The sequence below is a fragment of the Haplochromis burtoni genome, unplaced genomic scaffold (genome assembly GCF_018398535.1).
Source record: "Haplochromis burtoni strain Fernald_Lab_line unplaced genomic scaffold, NCSU_Asbu1 Contig_13, whole genome shotgun sequence".
NCBI lineage: Eukaryota > Metazoa > Chordata > Actinopteri > Cichliformes > Cichlidae > Haplochromis > Haplochromis burtoni.
In genome coordinates this window covers 4,194,348-4,218,788 of record NW_024582374.1, presented here as the reverse complement: position 1 = coordinate 4,218,788, position 24,441 = coordinate 4,194,348, and the positions used below count along the sequence as shown (strand labels likewise).

At 45.5% G+C, this 24,441-nt stretch overlaps 2 protein-coding genes across 3 annotated transcripts in view; both read right to left on the bottom strand.

Annotated features, from left to right (window-relative positions):
- Window positions 1-11,890, bottom strand: part of zgc:92140 (uncharacterized protein LOC447854 homolog) — a 48,974-nt gene extending 37,084 nt beyond the window's left edge. For both annotated transcript variants that reach the window (XR_006053686.1, XM_005932466.2), the window contains exon 1: window positions 11,763-11,890. The gene's annotated coding sequence lies outside the window, so the exon portion shown is untranslated. The remainder of the gene's footprint in view (window positions 1-11,762) is intronic.
- edem3 (ER degradation enhancer, mannosidase alpha-like 3) overlaps window positions 1-23,563 on the bottom strand; it is a 25,079-nt gene extending 1,516 nt beyond the window's left edge. The window contains exons 1-22 of the mRNA XM_005932468.3: window positions 22,400-23,563; window positions 22,267-22,312; window positions 22,063-22,163; window positions 21,889-21,928; window positions 21,508-21,620; window positions 21,215-21,368; window positions 20,237-20,371; window positions 19,006-19,111; window positions 18,719-18,816; window positions 18,198-18,323; window positions 18,032-18,115; window positions 17,736-17,819; window positions 17,331-17,455; window positions 16,834-17,005; window positions 16,595-16,740; window positions 16,340-16,484; window positions 15,833-16,024; window positions 15,452-15,617; window positions 15,045-15,230; window positions 14,660-14,707; window positions 12,121-13,723; window positions 11,763-12,031 (exon numbers count right to left, since the gene is read on the bottom strand). Coding sequence (XP_005932530.1) covers window positions 13,365-13,723; window positions 14,660-14,707; window positions 15,045-15,230; window positions 15,452-15,617; window positions 15,833-16,024; window positions 16,340-16,484; window positions 16,595-16,740; window positions 16,834-17,005; window positions 17,331-17,455; window positions 17,736-17,819; window positions 18,032-18,115; window positions 18,198-18,323; window positions 18,719-18,816; window positions 19,006-19,111; window positions 20,237-20,371; window positions 21,215-21,368; window positions 21,508-21,620; window positions 21,889-21,928; window positions 22,063-22,163; window positions 22,267-22,312; window positions 22,400-22,488 — 2,715 coding nt within the window. The 5' untranslated portion in view covers window positions 22,489-23,563 and the 3' untranslated portion in view covers window positions 11,763-12,031; window positions 12,121-13,364. The remainder of the gene's footprint in view (window positions 1-11,762; window positions 12,032-12,120; window positions 13,724-14,659; window positions 14,708-15,044; window positions 15,231-15,451; window positions 15,618-15,832; window positions 16,025-16,339; window positions 16,485-16,594; window positions 16,741-16,833; window positions 17,006-17,330; window positions 17,456-17,735; window positions 17,820-18,031; window positions 18,116-18,197; window positions 18,324-18,718; window positions 18,817-19,005; window positions 19,112-20,236; window positions 20,372-21,214; window positions 21,369-21,507; window positions 21,621-21,888; window positions 21,929-22,062; window positions 22,164-22,266; window positions 22,313-22,399) is intronic.
- Window positions 23,564-24,441: the final 878 nt, after the last annotated feature.

The following is a 24,441-nucleotide window of genomic DNA, read 5'->3' as shown; positions in this document are numbered from 1 at the left end:
ACATACATACATACATACATACATACATACATACATACATACATACATACATACATACATACATACATACATACATACATACATACATACATACATATATCTCATTAGAAACCTCACCTAAAATTACACCAAGCGTTTCCAGTAGTGACAGTGCTTGTATATCATCAGTTATATGAAATGTATGAGAAAAAGGCAACTTCAGATGTCCCCTCCCTGATTTCTTCAACTATCTGTCCAAAGTTCATGAATGTAAACGTCTGACTAACTATATTTATGAAGTTACTCAGAAAAGGAGAAGTGATGGGATTTTATGGGAACTACATAACAAGTTAATGTGATTATTGCACCACTATCTGCTCAGTAGAGATGCTTCTCTGCTACATAAAGCCAACATTGCTGAAGAGATAAACCCTTCCCTAGATTACACTAATTTGTGTTACCATCCATTAAAAACAAACAAACAAAAAAAATTGTTTTGCATATCGGGCACCATGATATAAGGATGCACTGATCTGTTGACACAGTGAAAATCCAATAGCTGTGTTAAATGAGCGAGGTGTTCCTACTTTGAGGAAGACAGTGCGATTATTCTTATATGGACTGTTAACATCATCAGGATCAACAACAGAAGTGTAAACAGGACTGCGATGCATAAAATGAACGATAAAGTCTCTCTACATGAGCAAATGCTGCTCTGCTACTGACTGTGACACAGCAAACGCAGAGCAACAGGGAGCCACGTTCACCGCATCAGCATCGACCTTTTCCAGTCCGGATATCCAATCCAAATATCAGATTGGTGATCTGATCTACCTGGAACATCGGCGATACGAATACGGCTCTGTGCTATTATACTGTTTGGCCTGTTCATGCTGTTGGTAAACTGATATACTTAAAATTTGAAATGAATATTTTATTTCTAGATAGACAGACATTGCATATATGCTAAAAAGTGTAATTTTGGCCTGTTGCTAGGCGGTTGCTAGCCATGCATAATGAAACTTTTGTGGATATGAGTTTGATGTCACTCCCCTGAAACACATTTTTTTTTATGAGGTGTTGAAAGTTCTAAAGTGCTAAAAACGAATAGTTTTCATCTGTTGCTAGGTGGTTGCTAGTCAACTTGATGCATTTTTAATGCCTGATATAGATGAGAACCATCAGATAAGTAGTAAAGCACCTGTAGTTCAAGTTTGAGTGCAGATGGTCTCGGAGGAGTTTACAGACAAAGACACCAACAGACTGATTTTATGCATTACAGTAATATTTTCACTTTCAGCAAACCTGTAACCTGTAAACCAGTCTGACTCGGCCGTTAAGTCTCTGTAATTACTTCAACGCAACTCAGAGCTTTGTTTGAGAACAACGTGAGGGCATGAACAAACTAAATCGAACTCATCGTTACTCTATAGAAAATAAGAAAACCCTCCCACCCTGCAGAACAGCTAACACAAAGCTGCACACGCTGTATGTAGATAGTTTTTGTGTCACTCACACATGCCATATGCTGTCTCTGACAGGCCCATCTGACTGCTGCCACTTACAAAAATGCACACGCACACACACACACACACACACACACACACACACACACACACACACACCTGATTAAATCTGTGCCGCCGGTACATAAATAATAAGAGGCAGAGTGAAGAAGAGGCTTTTTGAAGACACTGAAAATAGAGAGAAAAAGACAAAGAGAGGGAGGGTGGGTTGAGCTGAAGGGGGACAAGGTGGAAGGAAAAGGTCTACAATAGGTGGGACAGAAAGGGTCCAGAGAGGAGGACGAGTGCACAGCTTCAAAAGAACGCCGCCTGGCCCTCGCTGCTCCTTCAGAGCGTTTGAAGTTGACAGGAGGCCGTCTTTAGGTTGCGGCCCACCAGCTTCCATCTCACTGGATATGACACAAAGCGCCAGGTGCACAGCGCTCGAGTACCTGCGTGTGCAGGTACTATGTAGCCCAGAATTTACTGGCCAGTATTATCAGCAAACTAAGCTGCTGCTGTTCCCTTTATCACAGGCTGCTTCATTCACTGTCACTTGGCAGGTTGTCACTCGGTGAGGCAGCAGAGGAGTGTCGAGGAGACTGCAACAATTCTCAGGAACAAACCATACATAGCAAAAAAAAAAAGAAGCATCCTGAAATTAATTATCTTTCGTTGCTCCTTTGAGACTCTGAGGTGTGTGAATATTCAGTGCAAGATGAGAGAACTCATATATGAATCCCTTTCTCAGCTCTGCAGGAGAAAAGACATTAATCTCTGGAGCCTGAGCAGAGCTTACACATGAATTTCTCTAAGGGCCTACAGGCAAGAGGGAGTAATACCTTGCGGGCAAGAATCCAGACACTTAGACACACACATGCAAGCTCGGGATGAGTGTGTAGGGTCACCTGTGGCTTGAGTAGGAGTTCTGGTCTAGAGAGCAGCTTATCAGCCCGTCCCAGGCAGCCTGGGATACCTCTTACTACAACTACCACTCTGGAACAACTCAATTATGCCTCACATGTGCTCATAAAGCCACCATCACCTCACACACAGCTGGGAGATCTTAATGCAGCAGTCTGAGGCACGCTGTCGTAAAGACACAGCAATAATCGCATCCCGCATTATCTGTCTCTTGACATTGGCACATAAATGAGGGAAGAAGCACGAGGCATGCACCTGGAAACGCTGCCGGAGGAGCTCATGTTATCTGTCAGAGTTACATCACAGTGAAGTGGAGAATCAAACGCCAGAGATGGAGAAAAAAAAGATAGAAAAAGAACATGCCAACAAAGGTAACGGGAGAGAGGACACCAAGAGCGAGCAGTCAAGTCTCTCTTCACTATTAGCGTACAACTGAAGTGAATATTAGATGAACAAAGCACAGAAACTCCCTTTCCGAAAACCACCGGAGGACGTACGCTGAGAAATGTGAGCAGCCGTGATAGACGTGAAGTTTCAAAGGGTCTCTAGTGTGTGGGCAGCATCTGTTTGAAGGCTTTGATTTGTGTGTATTGAAACATCAAATTGTGAGTAGGAGCAGGCTTAAAATAGACCTAGCACTCCCAGAGCTATTGTTGTGTGCAGGGATAATGCTAGGCTGTGGATCCTTAGGCCAAGCTGCTATTACTCGGGTTATGCATATAAGCTACAGCCAGAAGGGCAGACTATTACACAGCCAAACACACCTATAAATAAATAACACCAAGGCCAAAGGCTCAGACATTTTTCAGTGGCGCATAATTCAAGAAGTCACATCCTTTCAAAATCAGACTTCTGCTCATTTTAACACTTGGTCTTCTCACAAGCATCACAAAAATCTTTGGCAGGTTTTAACGAGGAATGCTTACATGAAGGGTTGAGTGTTGGTTTCATCATAGATAATATATTTTCAGAGCTGCACAATCAGAAACACATGTAGAGGTTTGAACACCAGACACCCAACAATATATATTATGTCCTTCAAGTTCAACTTTATCAGTATTTGTTTTATCTATTATGGTGTAGTTATCTCACTTCGGTTATTTTTTGCTGCCAAACCTACTGAGATATTGCTAAGACAGAATCAGTCTGCAAACAATCTACTAAAAGTCTGCCAACAGTCTTCCAACAGACTGCCACAACTCTACTAATAGTCTACCAACAGTCTGCCAGAAGTCTGCTACAAGTCGGCCACAAGTCGGCCAACAGACCGCTAACAGACCGCTAACAGTCTGCAAACAGTCTGCAAACAGTCTGCAAACAGTCTGCAAACAGGCTGCCAACAGGCTGCCAGCAGTCTGCTAAAAGTCGGCTAGCAGTCTGCCAACAGTCTGCCATTGAACTGGGTCAATTCCATCGTTTTCTGATGATTCACAAATTAGCTGTGATAAATCATCAAAAATCACACATTTGTTGTTGCCTACATGGACAGAATTTCACATTTAATCAAACTTCATAATAATAATAATCATTACTTTAAAGAATTCATAATCTGCACACAAAATATGGAGATACCAATCTGAATTGATTCTCCAGCTTTAAACCTGTCCTCTAAACACGTGCATTTTGCTCAAAATATGTCTTAAATCGCCACTGTAACACGTCAGTATTAACAATGCAAATGTGAAAATTGTTTGTATTTTGGTTGACGTTTTGTTTTTTTTAATTAAGTCCAGTTTTACCTCTTTATGTAGAGCAAAGTGCAGGTAAATGGCTTTTTGAGGGAACTGCAGTTTAATTTACAAACTACAATAAAACGCTTCGACAAAAAGCCACCAAAGGCTCGTCCACTGTGCTGCTGCACGAGCCGCGCTGGCATTGTACGTTTGCACGTGTTCCACTGTACAGTGAGATCAGTGCATACACTTTTAGGACTGGCAACTCCAGCAGGAATCAGCCCGAGTTAGTACTGAGCTCTGCCCAATGCGCTATTCTGTGCCACGTGCAAAACCACAGTGGGGCGTTGCTCAGCTTTGATTTAAATACGGGGAAAAAAAATCCACACCACAGTGTGGGCCAGCTGTTGAGACGGAAAAAAAAAAGTGCTCAGCCAATTTTTACCTATTGAAGACGTGTTACAAATAAATAAGTAAAAACTGGGAGTTCTGCAGTGTGTGAGCTCTGTTTTTTCCAGTGTTGATTTAACCCACAGGACAGCAGGACTGAGCTGCTCTGTAGATGCTCAAGTGTGTCAATGGGACAAGCCTGACAAGTCAGTGTATACACACACGGGCCATGTTGGCTCAGCTTGTGAGCCAACATGGCCCGATAAACATCCAGTGTGTGAAAAGGATAAAAGGTTCTTAACACCAACTGGCACACGACCGCCTCTGGATCCAGATGCTCAAGATTCATTGTGAGCATATGGGCCAAAACAGAGGGGCAACCCAGTTTAAAGATAAAGAAGTTGTGATGTCAGCTAGCAGCTCTTGCGTCATTCAAGCCGATCTTACCCCAGATTTGGCGCAGAGCCTCCTGTTGCTGTTTCACCTCGTAAGCAATTGTAAGCAGTTTGAAACAATAATCCTGAGCCAGGCGATACAAAGAGCTCTTCTTAAATGCAGACCAAGTTGTATATTTAACACATGGCAAATAACCAGACCCTGAAAATTATTTGGCAAACACAGAGGCCTGCCCATGCCTGCATATGTTGGTGTGGGACGTGACCTGCCCTCAGGTCTGTGAACAAGCCTCCTTTACAAGTCAGTTTGTTAAAGGAGGAACTCAGAAAGCGCTGTGAGGAAGATGTGAATGCTTGCACAAACACAGGTCGTGCACACAGACCGAGTAGTGTGCAGTGCAAGGGTTTCTCAAATGCAAGATTGTGCCAGAGGGAGCACAAGCAACCACAGAGCCTGAAAAACAGGCCAAACAAAGGCGGAAAACTGGTTGAAGCATAGCAGAGAGTTTTTGTTTAACAGGTTTATTTCTGTGCGTGAACTGGACGTGTGCGTTTATCGGTTCCCACCGTAAAGCTCCCGGCTGTGATGGGGAAGTGCTCGCTTTAAGCCTCAGGGAGAGTGACTTCAGGGCAGCCTCACCTGTGACGACACAGCGACAGTTTCTATCTTTGCTTCATCATCTTCACAGCTGAGTGCTGAGCTACGCTTTAGAAACTGCATGTCAAAAACACAAAAAAGGTTTGGATGCGCTTTAAATCTAAAACAAAGAAGAAGAAGAAGAAGAAGAAGAAGAAGAAGAAGAAGAAGAAGAAGAAGAGAGAATTCAGTGGTTTGAAACGGCTCAAAGCCTATATTTAATTGAAAATAGTAAAACACAACATATCATTAGGCTCTTTTTGAGTTTACTGCAAGGAGCACGTCTCCCTCGGTGACGTGCAGCGAGCGTGGGCAGCTGGACTTTCAGAGCGGTCATGATGTAATACATGCAGTCTTGGCTGACATAATTAAGGACTTCCATGAAAACAAAATAGCTCATCTGGAATGCAGCATGTGTATAACATTCAGCATTAATGGTGCCTTCTCAGGTGGAACATCTACTGATATCATCAGCCAACTAGCCTCTCTCCCCCTTTATCCAAACCGGAGCTGCGACTGCGCGCCCTGTGTGACCTGCGTCACCCTCGCTGCCTCTGATACTGCAGTTTCAAAGGTGGACGCCAGGTCTGCAACCACTCAGTGTCAGTTAACGTCTTGAAAACAACCTTGGAGCATCAAGACGGTGATAAAACAGGGATGAGATAGAGTCAGTCTGATATCTGTTTGGAGATGAATGGAGTCAAGTTTACAATTATATGTAGTCTGCAATGACGCAGCATTTAACTGTGATAAACAGATCAAATCTGTTTCCGTCTAAATGCACACAAATTCACAGTAACTACTTAGATCCAGAATCCAGCCTAACTTCCGTGAGCTGAGACAGAAATTTAGAAATTTGTCCTCCAATAGTGACTTAGGTGCTGCAGGATGGTGACAGCCTTGCTTTTATACATGATTATAGCCAGAATACAACCAGCTGAACGGTAACCAGTTGGTTGGAGTAACTCCTTGGACTTTAAGCAATTCAATGTAGTCACCACCCACCAATTTTTCCTAGTCACAAGGAAGTTGCCATCCTATTTTTACTCCAGTGAGACGGAGCCAGTAACTGTTTCCCTTGGTTGAGTAAAGCCAGCAACATGATTCACATCATTTTCATACTCAAACAATCCAATGACCCCTGGTGCACTGTAGATTGAGGCATAATCTTTTAGATCAAAAAAGTGCTTCATCATAGGCTTCCCCTGCAATTTCATGGAGCGCAGCAGCATGACAAGATAACAATACGCGACATTCATTCGCTCACAGCTCTGCTCTGTCCTCAAGAGACCCCATAACACCCCAAATACAGCCGGTGCAAAGAAATATGGCAACACATGAAGCTATAAACCACCACAAGTCTATCCTCTGAATATGGAATAAACACCTGCAAGTGTTTGAGGTTTGGATGTTTTCTCTGCGGCACTCGGTCATATGCTGGCTCCCTAACTTGGCACTCTGTCATCAAAAATTTGAGAACACCACGGGACAACTGGGCCTCGATCCATGCCAGGAAAGAGTCCTCACAGCATATCAGAGCCACTGGATCCCTCACTGTAGGGGTCACAAGTTCACAATTTTCTCTGAATTATTCATCCTTCTGTATGTGATGATAGAGGACAACTCCAGAAAAAAGTATGTACGGCTAAAATAAGCAAACAGTAAAGCTCCCTGAGGGAAAAAATATTGCTCTGTATAATTAACACTTTAAAAATCCTTATTTATCTTATACTCAACCCCCTCAGTTCAGCTTATGTGATAAAATCTATGACTAAGTGAGAAAATCTGATTGACAAATCATCTCATATGTACTAGTCATGTTGCATAACTCATAGTGAGAACGCAAACACACTGCACCAGCTGACCTAATAAACACTCGGCTCAAAAATCAAAACGCTCCACCTGGAGTCACTGCAAATGACTCGTACGGCGAATCGCGAGCTGCGGCGTGTTGAGCGTGTCTTTGCGTCTCTATGTGACAGAGCACAGTGCCGGCAACTCGTGGGCCGGTGCGCCATAATATTTACTCTAGCCAGGCAGCAAATGCTGCACCTCTCCTCCTGTCCCACTTTAGGCACTCCATCAGCCTGACAAGCCTGGGAAGTCATGCCAACACACACGCACGTACACACACACAGGCCGGTGGACAGTAAAGGTCCATCATGAGTGTTCTGCTGCTGCTTGTGTGCCTCTCTTCTCTCTTTTTCATTGTCTGCCGTTGAGTGGCTCTTTCCTCTTCCTCTCACTGTAGTAATGAGGATGACAAGCAGCCATGGGTGGAGGAGTGGACGTGGAAACAGAGGGGACCCTGTTCTGCTGAGTGAAACTGAAGCCCGGCCTTGTGACTGACAATGAGAGGCATATTGTGCAGAACTGAGGCATGTGCTGGTGAAGAAGCTGGAGTAAGCTGTAGACAAGCTTTTATGTATTTTTGGGAAGAGGCCAGTGTTGTTACTACAGGCCCACAGAAGTTTGCACGGCTCTCACCATTTCCTTTCAGTGCTGTCACTCAGAGAGAGAGCGAAGAAAGAGCAGTTAAGCACTCTAATTGAAACGTGAGCTGCATTAAGCCGTATCTCGGTACAGGTAAAAAAAAAAATCAAGCCATAGAGAAACGAATGATTTCAACTAATGCAGGCTAGACTAGAGGATAAAATGTCTCCTCTGAGGCCTGCAAATGGCTGGCGTTAGTAGCACTCAGTTCCCTGAAAGAGCAAAAGGCAGGTAGTCATTTCTGTGGGACTGAGGCGAAAGCAGGTCAGAGTCCAAGGTGGCTGACTGACAAGATTTCAAAGCAAAACAGCGGAAACAGGAGAAAGATGGAAAAGTAATGGGGGAAAATTCTTGGGCGACATGACGGCGATATAATTAACAGCATCCAGGGAGCGTGAGGGGTTTGGAAGTAATGAAGTAAACCTTTTAAATGCAGTATTTAAAAGCTGTACTTGTGAATTTTTGCACTTCTCTATAGCTGAATATTATTTTCCATGCTGGGTGCAGGTTCTCCAAAGTAAAAGTACTGCTGCTAATTAAGGGTAGAGCTCTAAAGGTGGTTTATGTTTTTACATCACCGATTTTCTTGTTGATCACGTTTGCTGACAGACAGCTGCGCAGCTGATGGTGTCGGCCTCCTCCAACACAGCAGGCACACGAGGTCAGACATGTTTATGTTTTCTTACCCAGATCCATCTGAACTGCCAACAAACCAACCCACGAGGCACACAATTAAAACCGTGCCCGCATTAATAGTCATAAGAAATTACGCATACGAATCTTTGCATAATTGGCAGGACGACTGGCCAAGACCCTTCAGACGACTGTTTGTGTGGGATTAAAAACACACTGAATGTTTCGCCTCTTCGGGTGGCTGCAAACGAGCCCGTGTTTAAAATCTCAACATGGCTGGTATCGCATGTGCAATGTTATTCTTTCAGATGCAAACCAGTGCTTTTGGTCGGTCCATTATCCTACACACACACGCTACAAAACCTTCCAGCAGTTTACCCTAAAGACACCCAGAAAGACATTATTATGATTTACAATACGGTGATGCCGACGACATGCATGTGAAGGATAAGTGTTTTGCCACACGTAGTTCTGCTTGTGATAAATTTGTTATATTTGAACAACCAAGCAAGTTCCAGATATGTTTGTGCACAAGATGCTTAGACTAAACAGGAACTAGGGTTTTGCTGAAAGGTAAAACCAACCTGCACTCTCATCTTTATGCACAGACTCCAAACATCAATATGCAGAATTTGTAGGTGAGAGACCATATTTTTAGTACACAAAGCTTTCTGGGTTCGGCTTGTAGTCCAAATGCTATGGAGCACAGGTAAACTCGCAGGTAAACAGTCTAATCCATCAGATAACCATCAGCTACCATCTTGTGAAGCCTGGAAGACAGACGCTGAAATCTTGGCCCTGATGTCTGCTGGTGGTACTGGAAGCTGGGCTCCAACAACCATGGCTCAGTTCATACATGCTTAATAACAGAGCTGAGTGCTCTGAGCATTAACAGCCACACAAGGGTGTCATAGTATGGGAAGATGGAACTGGTATACCGCCAACAGGAAGAACCCCCCTCCTCCAAAACACTGACCTTTTATATAATTTTTCACCACCACCTACTTGTGCATTAACAGCTCCACAGCTGAGACCCCGTCAGCGACCCTTTAACTAGAGTAGAGATTGGAAAACAGGCGAATAAAAAGAAAAAGAAACGGAAAGCAAAATCAATACTGTAGTTTGTCCCCATGTCTCCATCCCAGCTGGACTCTGAACACGAACTGAACTGTAAACGCAGGCAGGGACACAGAGACAGGACCCTTCGTCGTGTGACAGAAAGCATGTGTGCAGGCCACTCAGCCAATCCCTGCTCACACACAGACCGGTGGCAGAAACAGCCCTCGTCCACCGATCTGCACACCGAATGCAAAATAAACAGGAATGCACGGAGCAGAAGGAGCACAGCGGCGGCTAATGACAAAGTGCGGATTTTTTGGGCTTAGTATTGCAACATTTGCTTCTTGCACTTTGTTTATTCGGCCGGGTAGAAAACCTAATCAGCCTGCGACGCCCTCAGTCAAACTGACAGGTACAGTGAACCTGGAGGATTGAGTTGTGCTGACCTTGTGCTTTCCACACTGCAATACAGACTACCTTATCACAGCTGACAGCACTCAGCTGCACCTCCCACAGAACACAATGCCCGCAAAGCGAACACAAACTGGATGGAAGAGACAGTCACGGGAACTCCCTCCCACACCCACAGACAGAGAAGACATCCTGCGGTAACCATGGAAACCCTCCACTTCCCCACAAGATGACACGACAGGTGTTGCAGGATGACCCTATGAGCGCCTGTGTGTTCACCTGGATCGCTTTTAATCAGTTGAAGGTGAGGAGGCCACAGGTGGACAAGGAAGAAGCAGGAGGACTCAGAATAGAGAGGAAGAGAAGGAGTGTGGAGGAGTGAGACGTTTATATTTCAGCCACCGGAAACAGAAAGGCATATGTGAGAAACAAGCACACACACAGTAACAGATAAACAAGTGAGGGAGGGAGTGTGGAGGAGAGAGGCAGATGGAGGCAGATAGATGGAGATAAAACAAGGCTAAAGTCAGGAGGCGCACCACAACATCCACCCACAGGATTGCTGGTCTGGCCCTGATGGGAGCTGCAGGTGATGGATGCTGTCCCCTTTAACTGTCTGGCTACACCAGAGCTGCACAGCCACCAAAGGATGTAATGATCTGCTGCTGATGGCACGCTGTAGTCTACAGTAGCTAATGACCATATGGCACATTTAAAGGCAGCAGCCAGTAAGGCGGTTTGGAAACTTCTGAAGTGCCGTTGGCGATCCGGTGTGCTTCATAGTGTCTGAGGAAGGAAGGAAGGAAGGATCCATCTGAAACAGACTCGGGTAACTTTGAGCTAATGAGCTGCAAATGGTCTGTGTATCAGATGTAATCCTGGCTGCTGTGACTTTGTTCATACAATCCAGCAGCTTCTGTCTTCCTCTGAGGCAGTCATGAGGAACAAAGACGATCAGCAGGTCGTTCCCCCGCAGGCCAAAAGGCTGCTGTGGACAGAAGGCAGCTCAGAAGTTGTACCACAGGTTTAGCAGCAGCAGCAGCAGCAGAGGTGTGAGCCCATGGCCGGCCACAGAGCTCTGCTCTGTCCTGGAGCTCGAGCCGCTTAACAGCTGTGTCCAGCTGTGCTACAGGGAGACACTGGGAGCTTTGTTCCCCACAGGGGGAGTCAGTGTTGTGTGCGTGTGCTCATAGTTTCATTTCCACAAAGGTTAACGGCCTGTAGCTTCGACCAAAGCTGCTCTTCCCTGTGAGGAGTGTTTCCCCCCCCCACACACACACACGGGCTCCGAGCAGCGGGACAGCCTGGCACAGCCGCCAGGATGTGTGGAAAATTTGAAATGCGCCGAGCCAACGCTGTCCAAGGCGAGCGAGCGCATTCACACAGTCCAAACGCGAGACAGGAACACAGCTCCGTGTGGGCTCCTCGTGGATTTTACCACCAGTAACAACAATGATAGTTAAAAACGAGCGAGAGAAACAGAGAAACAAAGCGTCGTTAGCCCCACGGCCAGCCCCGCCAGCGAGAAACCATCGACAGTGTGCAGGAAGGAGAGCGCCCGGTAATCACGGACACTCGGGAAACAACAACAAAAGAGTCCACGAACAGCAGGACAAACCGCACCTCTGGGACACATCAACAGGCAATCCCCGCTGCTACTTACTCAAATGAACCGGTTCCACTCGGTCCGGTGGAGGAGGAGAGTCGGGCGGTCTTCCGGCTGTGTCGGGCGGGATCTGCGCTATGGAGACTGGAGAGCTCAGGCTCGGAGCCGCGAGGACTGAACGTAAACTGTGGCTTGCGTCATTTCACCAGGATGCCACTATTGCGCGCAGCAATGCAGCCATCTTGCTGAGGAGTGCCCCACCGAGCCACCAATCAGCGCCGGGCCCGAGCTGCACATCACCGCTGCGTAAAAACGCTCCGAAGGCGCTGAACAGCAGGAGAGCCGCTCGCATTCATGAGACACGCACGTAAATGTGCACATAAACAAAAGTGCTGGAAATGTACCGAGTACTCACCTACCTCTGTCGTGTACTTTTACTGTGTTTTCATTTCTTGGCACCGGATTAAAATAACCGCCAGCGAGTGTAAATATGGGATCGGTTCAGCAGATACTTGTACTTCTACTCAAGTGACAAAAACAGATTTAAATACATATTTCTGCTAAATATGATGAGCACTCTTGCAGCAGGGTTTGAATCACTCTGACAGTAATACCATGGCGCATACTGACAATTTCCCAATTACACGTCTGTCACATTGACTCGAGTGATTTGATGGGGGTGTCCGCCCACTGCACAGAAACCTCTGTCGGAACAGAAGTGATTTTCACATCTCCTGCCTCTTTGTTCCACAAAAGCCAGCATGTGTTCATCATTTCCTCTCAAACAAGATAAAAATAATGGAACATTTTAATCACATTAGAACAGTCCGGTGCAGTAAAACAGGAAAGCGACATTGTTTGACTTTTTTTTTATTAAATCAAGCACTCTGTGTTCAGACAGCAAGTTCCTCTCATTTGTTTTTATTTATTCTCACCCTGTCAACTTATTGGCTTATTTCTGCAGATCCCACAGCGCCCCCCTGTGGCGCCGTTATCCATCCCGTCGTGCTGCTGAGGGTGTGTCTGCTTCACCCTACATGGTCCAGAGGCTGTTGTGGTGTGAACCAGAACCTGAGCAAACAGCCCTGTAGTAATTTCAGTCAACATACATATTTACACCGACACGCAACTTAGTAAAGCCTTCAGCAATATCAAGCCTGGTGATCCCGCAGCTTATCCATCACCAATCCTCATCAACTGTGGTCAACGTGTACATACAATAAGGCCCGAGACCACCAAACAAGTAAACCTATGAACACGTTTAAATAAAACTGATTGGTCAGTGGGTTAATTTGTGAGAAAGCCACTGAGTTAAAGTGGTCAGAAATGCATAGAGAGAACAACAGTGAAGTAATGTGAAGTGGAAAATGAGACAAAGTTAGAAACAGTGTGGTCCATGTCATGGTCATAATCCATCAGATAGAATCTGCTCAGACAAATAAAACAGAAAGTGTAAGAACCTAAAAACAACTCCCTTATGGCCCAGAGACAGTACGTGGGTCGCCTTGGCTCGCGATACCATTTGCCGAGGGCAAGAGAATGCATCATCCCCACCTTCCTTTTGATTCATAAGACTGAGGCCGGTGACACGTGACACCTCGCGGTCGCTCCCCGTAGCGGGATCAGACCAGTCACAGGGCAGAATGCACCTAACGTCTGTCAGAGCTCATCCTTTTCCATCTGCTTGAAGGCCTCCAAGTCTTCTCGCCAATCAGCCAGCAGTTCGTCAACCGACTGGCTGCTTGAGTCCGTGTCTTCCTCTGGTTTCTCCTCCTTCTCCGAGTCTCTGTCCTCTTGAGGCTGAGCCACAGCTGGCTCCGCCTCTGCAGGTTTGACTTCCTCTTTTGGTGCACTAACTTCCTCTGCAGGACTAGTATCTTCATCCACTGGACTGACTTCCTCCGGAGCACTCTCGTCTAGCTCCACCGTGCTCATCTGCGACTGGCCTATAGGTTCGTGTGAGGTGGGAGTCGTTGCCTCAGTCAAGCAGTCCTCCTCCCTTTCTTGCACATCTGCACCTGAAAAGGAAGCAGGGGCGTGAGACGAAACAGCTTTACACACAAACACTCCTCCCCTCCCTCCTCTGCAATCTATAGATGCCTCCTGTTTAACCATTCTCAGTCAAAAATAGAACCGTTTTCATCAAGAGGCTGACAACTAAAACAGCATGATGCTGAATGTGAGTCATGTTTCCCAGAAGATAAAACCTTCCTCACATAGCTCCACAACTAAACTGAGAGTCGGCTGCGAAAATGAACCTGGCAGACGGATGCAGTGTGATTTTGACACAGATCTGGTCAGCGATAAAGCGTTTTCAGTCTGTTACCTCTTCTAAAAATGCAGCCGCTTTTTCAGCTGCAGATTGTGAGCGAGTTAAGGAACGAGTGCGCCCGTTTAGGACTGCCGCTAACCCAGAGGCTTGCATGATTCAGGTGCAGATGGGTGCAGGCGATCTGGTCATTATGATGTCACAGTGGCTCTGTGGTTGCACAGATTCGCCGTTAATCAAAGGATCTGAGATCCAGGGTCTGCAGAGTGCACAGCAGATGCTCAGACCCAACCGCTCGTACGGTGCAGATGTGCAACTGGAAGTCATTCTCATAATAACGGCCTCTCTTTAAACTGTTCAGGATTCGTTAAAAAGATTTGTTTTTACAGCTGTTTATATCAAAGTAAAAGCAGATAAGTGTGGTCAAACCCTGTCACTGTCCTGCCTTCCTGTGAAACCTATGATGACCAAAGACAGAAAAGGCTGCTATGACTTCAACTCTTCGAGGGAGGAAATAGCAAATGACACATTTCTGTGATTGCACCAAGCTTCTCTGTGAAAGTCAGAAACAGAAACCTGAGGCAACGAGCCAGACTGCACAGGATGAAGACCGTCAAGCATTACTACAAAGAGGAAAAACAGAGATTAAAGAAGAGAGAGAAAAAAAAAAAAAGCGCATACTTACTGCCCTCGATCAGGCTTCCAGGAAGAGGTTTACCTTTGAATATGGCCGCTGCTCATCAAAAAGGACAGAGTATGCAAGAAAGAGAAGAAAGCAGGACAGAGAAGAGAGAAAGGCACCGTTACACAGCACAGAGAAAAGGAGGGAAAGAGCGATAAGGATGCAAACCTCCCCCATTTCCCATTATAACCACAACAAGTGGGTGGTTTTGGAATAAGCCACAAGCTCTGAGACTTCAAATAATGCCCGAATCCCTGCAGCCCATCTTTATTTTATGAAGCCACGTTAAGGCTCAGTCAGCGGAGGCATAAATAAGCACACTGACGTGATGAGTCTCACGAACCGAGTGGAGAGGAACAAAGAGGAACCATTAGGGAGAGTGTCACACCTCTGTCTCTGGCTTTGTCGCTCAGCAGCACCTCCACCTCTCTGTACTCCTTCAGCGCCTCCAGCAGGATGTTGCCTTCCTTGTGGAACAGGAAGAGGAGAGGTAAGGTGATGTCATCGGTGCTGCGGCCATCCCCCGCCATCTGAAAGAGTGGAGCTGTGTCGCTGCTGCTGCCCTCGTTATCGTCTGCAATGATATGGGTTTTTTTTGTTTTTTAAAACAGCTGCTCGTTTTTCTATATGAAACATAAAAAGAACTTATTGTTCGGGAATCTGGTCAGAAAAGTGTTGCTTTGCCGTTTAATCACGATGCTGTGAGCAGAAATTACTGGGCTGGCTGTCTTTGAGATAATTAGGTTGTCGAGCGCTAATCTAGTCACTGAGCAGTCATCTGCTGCTCGCGCTCACCAACGACTATGCCTCCAATGGCGCCAGCCTTCTGGATGTGCCGGGCCTTCTCTGCAAACATGCACTGACCCCTCTGGAGCAGAGCGATGTGACCCTGGATGTACTCGGCGTTAACGATCTCACTGCAGCCGCTGTAGGGCTCGGCTACAGTGACAAAGCCCCGCACCTGCACAGACGAGGCGGAAAAGAGGCGAAGTTACAGAAAGAACAAAGACCGACACTAACAGCACGTATCTCAGAGCTCTGCGAGCAAGCACTCGTCTCTCCATCTGTGATCTTGAAGAGGAAACGTGAGCGCCTCGCTTACAAAAAAAACCCAACAACAACAGAAGGACCCTTTAGTGACCACTTGTAACCCCGAAGCTTGGCGAGCCCACTCACCCCTGTGGAACTTTTGGACAGATCCGTGCCAAACTGTGCCGGGCCGGCGGTCAGCACCACCCTGCCAAAGAATGGATGAGAGACGATTTGAATGGCTCTCGGAGGCAGCTGTTCTTTCTGCTGCTGACTGGACAGCTCCATCATCTCCTGCATGAACCGCACGCCGTCCTCCGCTGCCACTGCGCTCACCGCCTGCGGGCGACAGAGCGGGAGAGAGCGTTTAAAGGATGAAAGGACCTGTGAAAGTCATCTGGCCCAAAATGTCGGAGATCTTGTATGCGCACATGCTCTTCTGCATTTATTACTTATAAATTATAAAGAAATATTTTCAGATTTTAAAAGATATTTTTCCCCCATTGCTTCCAGAGACTGGCTGTGTGGTCAGAGCGGTTCGTAAAGAGCTTCTTAAACCTGGTTATTCTGATTCTAATGCTCAGAGTGAAACAGCTGAGAAGCAGCAGTAAACCCACTTATCTCAGCTATGGATACTGTGTTTGTTCATCTGACCTGTGTAGCATGCTGGACCAGCTGAACCCTGCCATCCTTTAGGTGGATGAGACTGACTCCCATCCTCCTCAGCAGCTCCAGATGTTCAGGGTTGTTTGCCATGAAGTCCTGAGCCCTGAGGGGAGGACGGCCCATACCAGGTTCCCTGACAGGAGGCATGGGAAGAAGCAGAGAAAATGAAAGACAGAAGAGGTGAGCGACTATAGAAAACAGATCATTACTGCCAGCCCGGTTTAACCTGTTTAGCGTGCATACCTGTAAGGGGCAGGGCGCGGGCAGCTCTTATCAACGGCACTACGGATCGGTTCTCTCAGGATGCGAGGGAAGGCAGGGTCAGGAAACAGGAGGTGCGTATTGGGACAAGTCCAGTCAAAGTTTGAGTCGTCCAGCTCCTCATCTGACTGAAACATCAGGAACCAGACGTTTAAATCAAAAGGTGTCCATGCTTTCATCACTTTCTAAAAGTTTCGTTACAGTGGAATCGTTTTCGTCACCGTTCGATTTGAGGGAGCAGGCGAGGAGTGAGGGGCCATGGAGAGAGACAGGGGCAGCAGGTGTGCCTCAGTCGTGAAGACGTAGTCCTCCACGTCAAACGGTATGTCGTCCGGTTCAGCAAACAGCAGGAACAGATACTTAAACATCTCAGCGAGGAAGAACGAGTCCATTCTGGGGGAAAAAGACCAAATAAATTCTTTAATTTCTGGGAACTGCAAAGAAGTTTCCTTACTGCACAGCGACATGGATGCACATGTTTGATTCAGCAATCGGAGACACCTTCACCAGATTTCTCTCTTCTCCCAGTGTAGTTTATAAAATGCTTTTGCCACAATCCCCATCCAAAGATTAAATGATGGCACACCATCGAATGTGATAACATTTTATTTTGTCCATGCATTTTCTCCTGTATGCAAATCTAATGTGGTGTAAGCATATCTAAACACAGTGCCTGATTTCACAATCGTCATTCAAATAAGGAGTCTATCGTTCCCACCGATCCTCGTGGCTGCCTGTCCGTACATCCTTCATTGCTGCAAAGCCGCAGGGAACACGAGCAAAGCGATTGAGGTTGTCCATAATGGTGCGACCTGCCTCCAGGTAGTAAGGGTCTCCTGTGGCCTGGAAGAACGAGAGGGCAGGAGTGTGATCACAACACAAGGAGAGCACATCAGGGATTTTTAATGAGACTACATATCTAGAAACACATATCAGTGATCTGTATGTTGAAAGGTGCTTAATTATTACAACATTTCTGACAAACTAGATACATTCTCATGCGCCTTGAGATGTGTCAGAAACATAGTAGAAAAAGCAGGCTTAGCATAAACTACTGCATGATATTAATCCGGCACTGTGAAATGAGAATGCCTGCATTATGTCACACTACTTGATAAATTACCTTGTAAAGGAAATAGGTGCTCTCTGCAAATTCAGGCCTCAAGGGATGTTGGGCCCAGTGTACCCTGAAATCAGTAGTGAAGGCCTGAGGACAACCGGAGAAGGACAAAGGGGTCAGCGCACTCGTGCTAAGCAGCGTAAATAGGACAGACAGATGAAGGGAAAATGCAGCAGTGTAGCAATAAATGCAAGCTTGTTCGTTTCAAACTGTTTTAGTTGGCAGCACAAGTCACATGAAGTTATCTGACCGAGTGGTTAAATTTCACTAAGAAGATGAAGCCAACAGTGACAGACTACCTCTGGCAGGAAGTTGTGTTTTTTGGTAACTTGGTACAACATCTCATGAGTCTCGATGGCAGGCCGGATATCTCCCTTCAGCACCTGGGACATAAGAAATGTTAGTCGTGTTAGTGAAATGCTAAACGACCAGCAAATGGTTCGAGTTCACGTGATCTAATCTGACCTGCAGCCCCGGGAAGAAGGCCAGCAGAGAGTCCATCCAGGTGCGAGCAGGAAGCAGAGGTTTGTGGATGTGGACGTCCAGCAGCAGAGGAGGCTGGCTAATGTACTTCATGATAGATGCGTAGTGCTAAATGGGACACGCAAAGAAGATACAACCGTTAAGATAAACAGAACAGACTGCATTTTGTTTTATTACTTATTAACTGTAAACTGTGACCAGTTTTGGTGTGACTTGGCAGGTGTGTGCATGTTTCCAGTCCCGTCAGTGAGAAGAGAAAAGATAAATACAGAAATCTGTCATGTATAAAAAAGTTCAAACTATTCTTCTTGGGTGACAAAATGTTCTAGGAGCGTCACACGAACAGCGACCTTTGTGATCAAGGACTCGGCTCAAGCGAGCAATCTTAAATCTGTAACGCTGCTTCATAAGGGAGATGCCATTGTGACAAATGCTATTATTCACACAGTGAAGCATCAGATTACTCCACCAAAGTGTGTGTGTGTGTGTGCGCGCGCGCTTACAATATTGAACCGTTCCAGAAACAGGTCGTCTCCCAAGAGGACGTAGGCCTTTAGCAGGTATTCATAATACGAATCAATTCCCGCTCCGACTCCGCTGTCTGGAACACACAAAATCATCACTTTATAAGACGAGAGGAGTCAGAGGACACACAAGAGTTCTAGTTCACCCACAAGATCCTACCGTACTTCAAATCACTTTTCCTATTTCCTTCCTTTAATAACAAACACTCCCCCAGTCTTTCTCTCTCTTCCTCAGTCACAAGTCCTCCCTGCACCTGCTCTCTCACCTCTTCGGACCCACTCTCCAGAGTGGATGTTGATAGTGGTTCCCACCAGATTGCTGTTTCTCTGCCTCTTCTCCCAAAGAAAGTCCAGAGCTCTCCGGGCATGGGCCTGTGATAAGGGAAGGGTGCTTTATCGATTGACCAGGAAAAATCTATCTGCAGCAGCTCTGCACTCTTTGAAGGATTACAGAAACTGACTCTGTGCTTATTCAGCAGTTTACTGCTGCCAGGAACTGAAACAGTGTGGAGCACAGAGAAAGCCAAAGAAAAATACCTGTAATCAGAATAACGCTGATTTAAAAAAACAAAAACAAAAAAAAAACAGAGCAAATATTTCCTGATGTGACTCGTTTTATTATATTTCCACGAGCAGCTTTTTAAAAAAGGAAAATGACACGTGCGGAGGATAAATAAAGGCATATTTAGCTGAATGACAACATGGCGATGTGCTTACTAGAATAGTTAAAGGAAACAAGACTTGGCATTAAAATGACTTGACTTTATGCGAGGTCAAAAATCTGCACGGCAAACTAATGAAACAGAAACACCATCAGGTGCTTCCTGATTAACATCAGCGCAGAAATGAACAGAAATGATGACAAACAGCAATTTTCAAGTCTGCGTGCACTTGTGTAACAGCAAAAAGGGAACTGGGAAGATGTTTTTGTTCTCAAAAAGAGGTGACTGAGCTGAGTTTACTCAGTTACTATAAATATGTGCAGCCCCAGGCGGGGGGTAAAACACAGGTGGTTACGGTGTATCATCATTAAGATACGAGCACTGTTAAAAAAGTACATGTTAAACAAGAAAAAAACAGAACGACATCTCACCTGTAAATATGAGACACTACGTGGCATTTTAATATTTACATATCATTACATAACAGGGTGGTTTCATAAAGGCAAGGATCTGCAAACTGATCTCAAATGAAACTTAAACTGCATGTTGGGCGTGGCTGCTTGAGACACAATAAGAGCTCTCAGACAGCCATCAAGTGCCTCAAGGTGCAGAAACGGTGAGGCGATACAACTAAAACAGAGACATGTGGTGTGTAAGTGACTGCAAATGTCAAAAAGACTAACAGCTCAATCTGAACTAGATCAGCAGAAGAAAACGGATGATGGAAAAAGATGAGCCGATTTTAAATTACTGCTGAAATGTGTTGCTCGTGATGCTTTGCTGAGTGCTAATGTCCCTGCTGCACCACGTGATCATACGACCGGCCGCGTGTTACCTCAAACACAGGGTCCCCAGTGAAACGGCTTAAAGCGGCAAACTCCAGGATGATGGTTCCTGCGCACGCTGTGCAGGTGTCCGTTTCTGTGCCCGTCCTCGTCTCGGGCCCCCTGACGCCATGTTTCAGGTTCACCTGTCAATCGGAAAGGAAAAGAAAAACATTAAAACTCTGCTTTGAGAGACGCGTTTGATCTTGCGAGAGGATTTGCATGAAAACAAGTCGGCCGAGAGAACGTCTGCATCGGGGAGCGGTGACAGCTGCGAGCGGTGACAGCTGCGAGCGGAGCAGCGAAGCAGAAAATGGAAACATGAAGCCGTGAAGTGAAAGAATGCCCCGAGCAAACGCAGGTAACTGTTTGCTGTATGTGAATAAACTCAAACATTTATTTTGTAATACACATAAAACAAAACATCTTTACTAAAGATTCTGCAAGTCTTCTATTTTTTCCATCGCACAAACGTGGATCGCCTCTATGACTGCGTCACATATGACCTGCACTCTTCTTACTGAACAACAAGCGAGCTGCTGCTATCCTCCAAGCCGCAGAACATCAATAACACCCCTTTTTTTAAAAACTACATTTGGAAACCTCCTGTGGACATTTAGTGCATTTAATAAAAGAAGTAACAATGCTAGAGTTGGCTTTTGGCTTTATTCTTGCAAGAAGGAATTCAGTCAGTACAAGGTACTCATGGCGTTGTCCTGAGGAATTCATCAAAGGATCCATACCCTGCTGCCTACCCACCACAATCTGTTGCCAGGCAGAAAAACAGCCAATCTACCCAGATCAACCACAGTTCAACAGGATATATGCAACATGTAAGTTAAACAAAAATGTAACTGCCCAGAGGCAGGAAGCAGGACACTGCCTCAATTAGGGAGACCCTGCATACCTGCACTTCTACAACCTGCAGGGGTCAAGCCTACATCAACTTACATACAGTCTGTAATTCCGCCCAAGTGTTTCTGTCTCACCCTGGGATAAGGCAGGCCGCTGCTGGTGTTGAATGCGGGCAGCAGTCGAAGCCCCAGGTCTTTGGCCATGTGTAGGAGCTCATCCTGGTACCACTGCATGTGCTGACCTCCTTCTTTCAACATCACGGCCATGGAGTGTCCTCCCAGCAGACCTCTGATCAGACGCACGCACACACAACATCCACATACAGCGAATTTAGTACAACGCAATCCTATCATTTTAAATGTGGGACAGTGCACGGGCTTGTATTTGTTGACTTTAACTATCTGAAGACAATTTAATCCAATCTCACCCGAGGACTCGAATGTTGGTCTCAAAGACGGACACGACGATGTCGTTGTCCAGCCGCACGTCTGACAGGACTCGTCTCACTGCGTCTTCAAACTCTGTCGTCTTATTTAAAAGCTGCAAGCCAGAAACGGATGACTGTGAAACTGGGCTCAATTACACATAGTTTAAATATCAAATGAAATGCACTGGAAAGAAAAATAATCCCAGAAATACCTAACAGGGAATTTATATTTAGTATTAAGGACTCTAGACACAGTGCTCCGATCTAATTGTTAAGCAAAACAGCATATGGAATCATCTGTTCTACACAGCCTGTGATTCTTATTCATTTATTATTTTTCATTAAACAAATAAACATCAGATGCAAACAAAGCCTACTCACCACCAAAGTGTCCAGAGTATCGATGAGGGTCAGCGAAAACCTTTCAGAGGGAAATCGTAGCAGTTTATCAAGAGTGACACAAACAGACAAAACTTCCCGACGAGTTCCAAAGCAGTAAGGTAAGTAAATCGCCTCGGACTGCTGTGGTCATAACAAAGGCAGCCTGCTACTCACTTGCCAAGTGCATCATCTATGTCTCCACGACTGGGCTCGAGCCCACGGACTCGTCCTCTGCACGTTAGAGGCATCAGCTCATCAGCTGGGTACGCATGGTCCTAGGAAACACACAAACACACTTTAGACAAAGTGCTGATGCTGTGTGTTCGCAGATTTGAACAAATAAATAATGAACCTCACTCAGCTCTTCTGTTTACTCACCATATAGTTCTGATATGCATGATCAAACATCTCAACCACTTGGTTCCTTAAACAAAAGCAGAACGGACAGAAGTCAGCAGGTATAACATCTGCTCAGATGAGAAAAAGCATGAGTGTTTTTTCTTCAACTTACTTCAATCTCTGCTTCTCCTCCCGGGACATGGCCTGTCCAGGGCTACATAATGCTCCAAACAGCATCAATAATAACAGTACTAGTGGCATTGCGGTGTGCTGGGAAGATTACAGCTAAATGCATACAAACCTAAAAGTACACTATCTAATCTTTGAGACCACCCTGACAAACTAACTTATGCCATCCCAATCATTCTTTTTTTTTTTAGTTTTCCCTGTGAGGTAATGTCTAATGAGCAATGCTCAAAAACAGCACGAAGAGTTAGTTTTGGCTACTTCGACTCTATCGGTGTAGACCCCAAGGAGTGACTAGGTAAAATGTGCGTCCACAGCTGAAACTACAGGTAAATATCTTAGCAGGAATGAGTTCAAGTAACCAGATATTTAAGCCTAGCTGACAGTATGTGCCAGCGACTGGTTGTAGTGGAAATGTGCGCCACCTCTTGGGAACGGGTCCCTGTACGTGTCACACCTGTTTACTTTCCCTGGGCTGATTCTACACAGGATGTGTGACACGTTGTCATGGAAAACCCTGACGTTACATTTAAAACCCCATTAACACGAAACCCCGCCGTGCCAAACCAATCCAGCTGGAAACCAAACCGCTGTTTTCCAGATGTTTTCGCCTAACACACCAGTGGGAAATGTTGGGAAAGCTTCTCTTTTTTTACGTTATAACGGTTCCCGGTGATCTTTATAACTCAATGTGAGCCAAACCAGACTGTTCCGAGTTAACAGTTCATGCCTTATCTGTGTTTATAACTCCTGTCCTCAAACAGCCTGGAACAAATTAAAGAGTTAAGGCAACACCTCCGGCTATCGCCCGGCCTGTTAGATTAAAAGCTTACTACAGGAGAGTTAATGATTTCCTCCTCTTGACAGCTCTCTATCGTCTGCTACTCAGAAGAAGCCGAGCACTTGTCGGTCTCTAATTAGCTGAGCGGCGCTAACTAGCCGGGCAGGTGACAACGGGCGACCCGGGAATACGAGATGGGTCGAAAAAACACCTCTCCATCGCTGAACAGCGGGCCTTTCCTGGGTATCTTCTCCGTGTTTTTTGCGATTAAGTTGATAATTTCGCTGTACGGCTGTGTTTCCCCAAGCTAGCTGCCGTCAAAAAACCGGATGCTGTTACGATGAAAACGTCAACAACATCCGCTTCCTGGAAGAGTAGGCGGTGTGGTCGTAGGTTTTATTTGTCCTGCAGCACTTTCTGTCAGGCTCAGAGATGCAGTTAAAGAGCTATCGGTTGGGATTTAATGGAACTCCGAGTCAGTAACCAGCCTGGCAGAAAACACATAGCATACTGATGATGTTTGTATGGGAGTTACACACATTACACCCCCGGTAACATGACGGTTACACAACGAGGCGGGAGAGCTACCTGACAGTCAAAAATGAGGAACACAAAATAAATTTGCACTTCTGTGTCGTTCATGAAAGCTCGGAAAAAGTACAATCACAGCGATTAAATTTGCAATCACGGCGTTTAATCTAAGGCAAAAAAAACACAACAATATTCTAATAATTATCAATACCGCAGACGAAACAAATTCAGCCAAATATCTGTCATTTTATGTGAATTCCTGCTTTTATTATGTTTTCTTTGTTTACTATTAGTAACTTTTGCTTGTATGGCACAGCGTTATTGCTCCCCGCCTGTAAAACTAGATATTTTACTTATGTGACTGTCCCGTAACTGTATGGCCACATTCAAAATCTATTCTAACTTTTTACTACTTTTCTGTACGCGCTGGTAGCGCTACAATTAAGAAATATCCTGATGGAAATTGAATGCACCATGAATGCTGAGTAAATTCAGTCCTATCAATACATTTAAAAAACAGTCAAATCAAATCAAATCAAATCACTTTTATTGTCACATCACATGTGCAGGTACATTGGTACAGCACATGTGAGTGAAATTCTTGTGTGCGAGCTTCACAAGCAACAGAGTTGCTGTCCGATATGTGTGTGCGTGAAGGTGAGGAAGGTATTTAATTTGAAATATTTTAATATAAAAGCGGATAAAGTTCATATTTA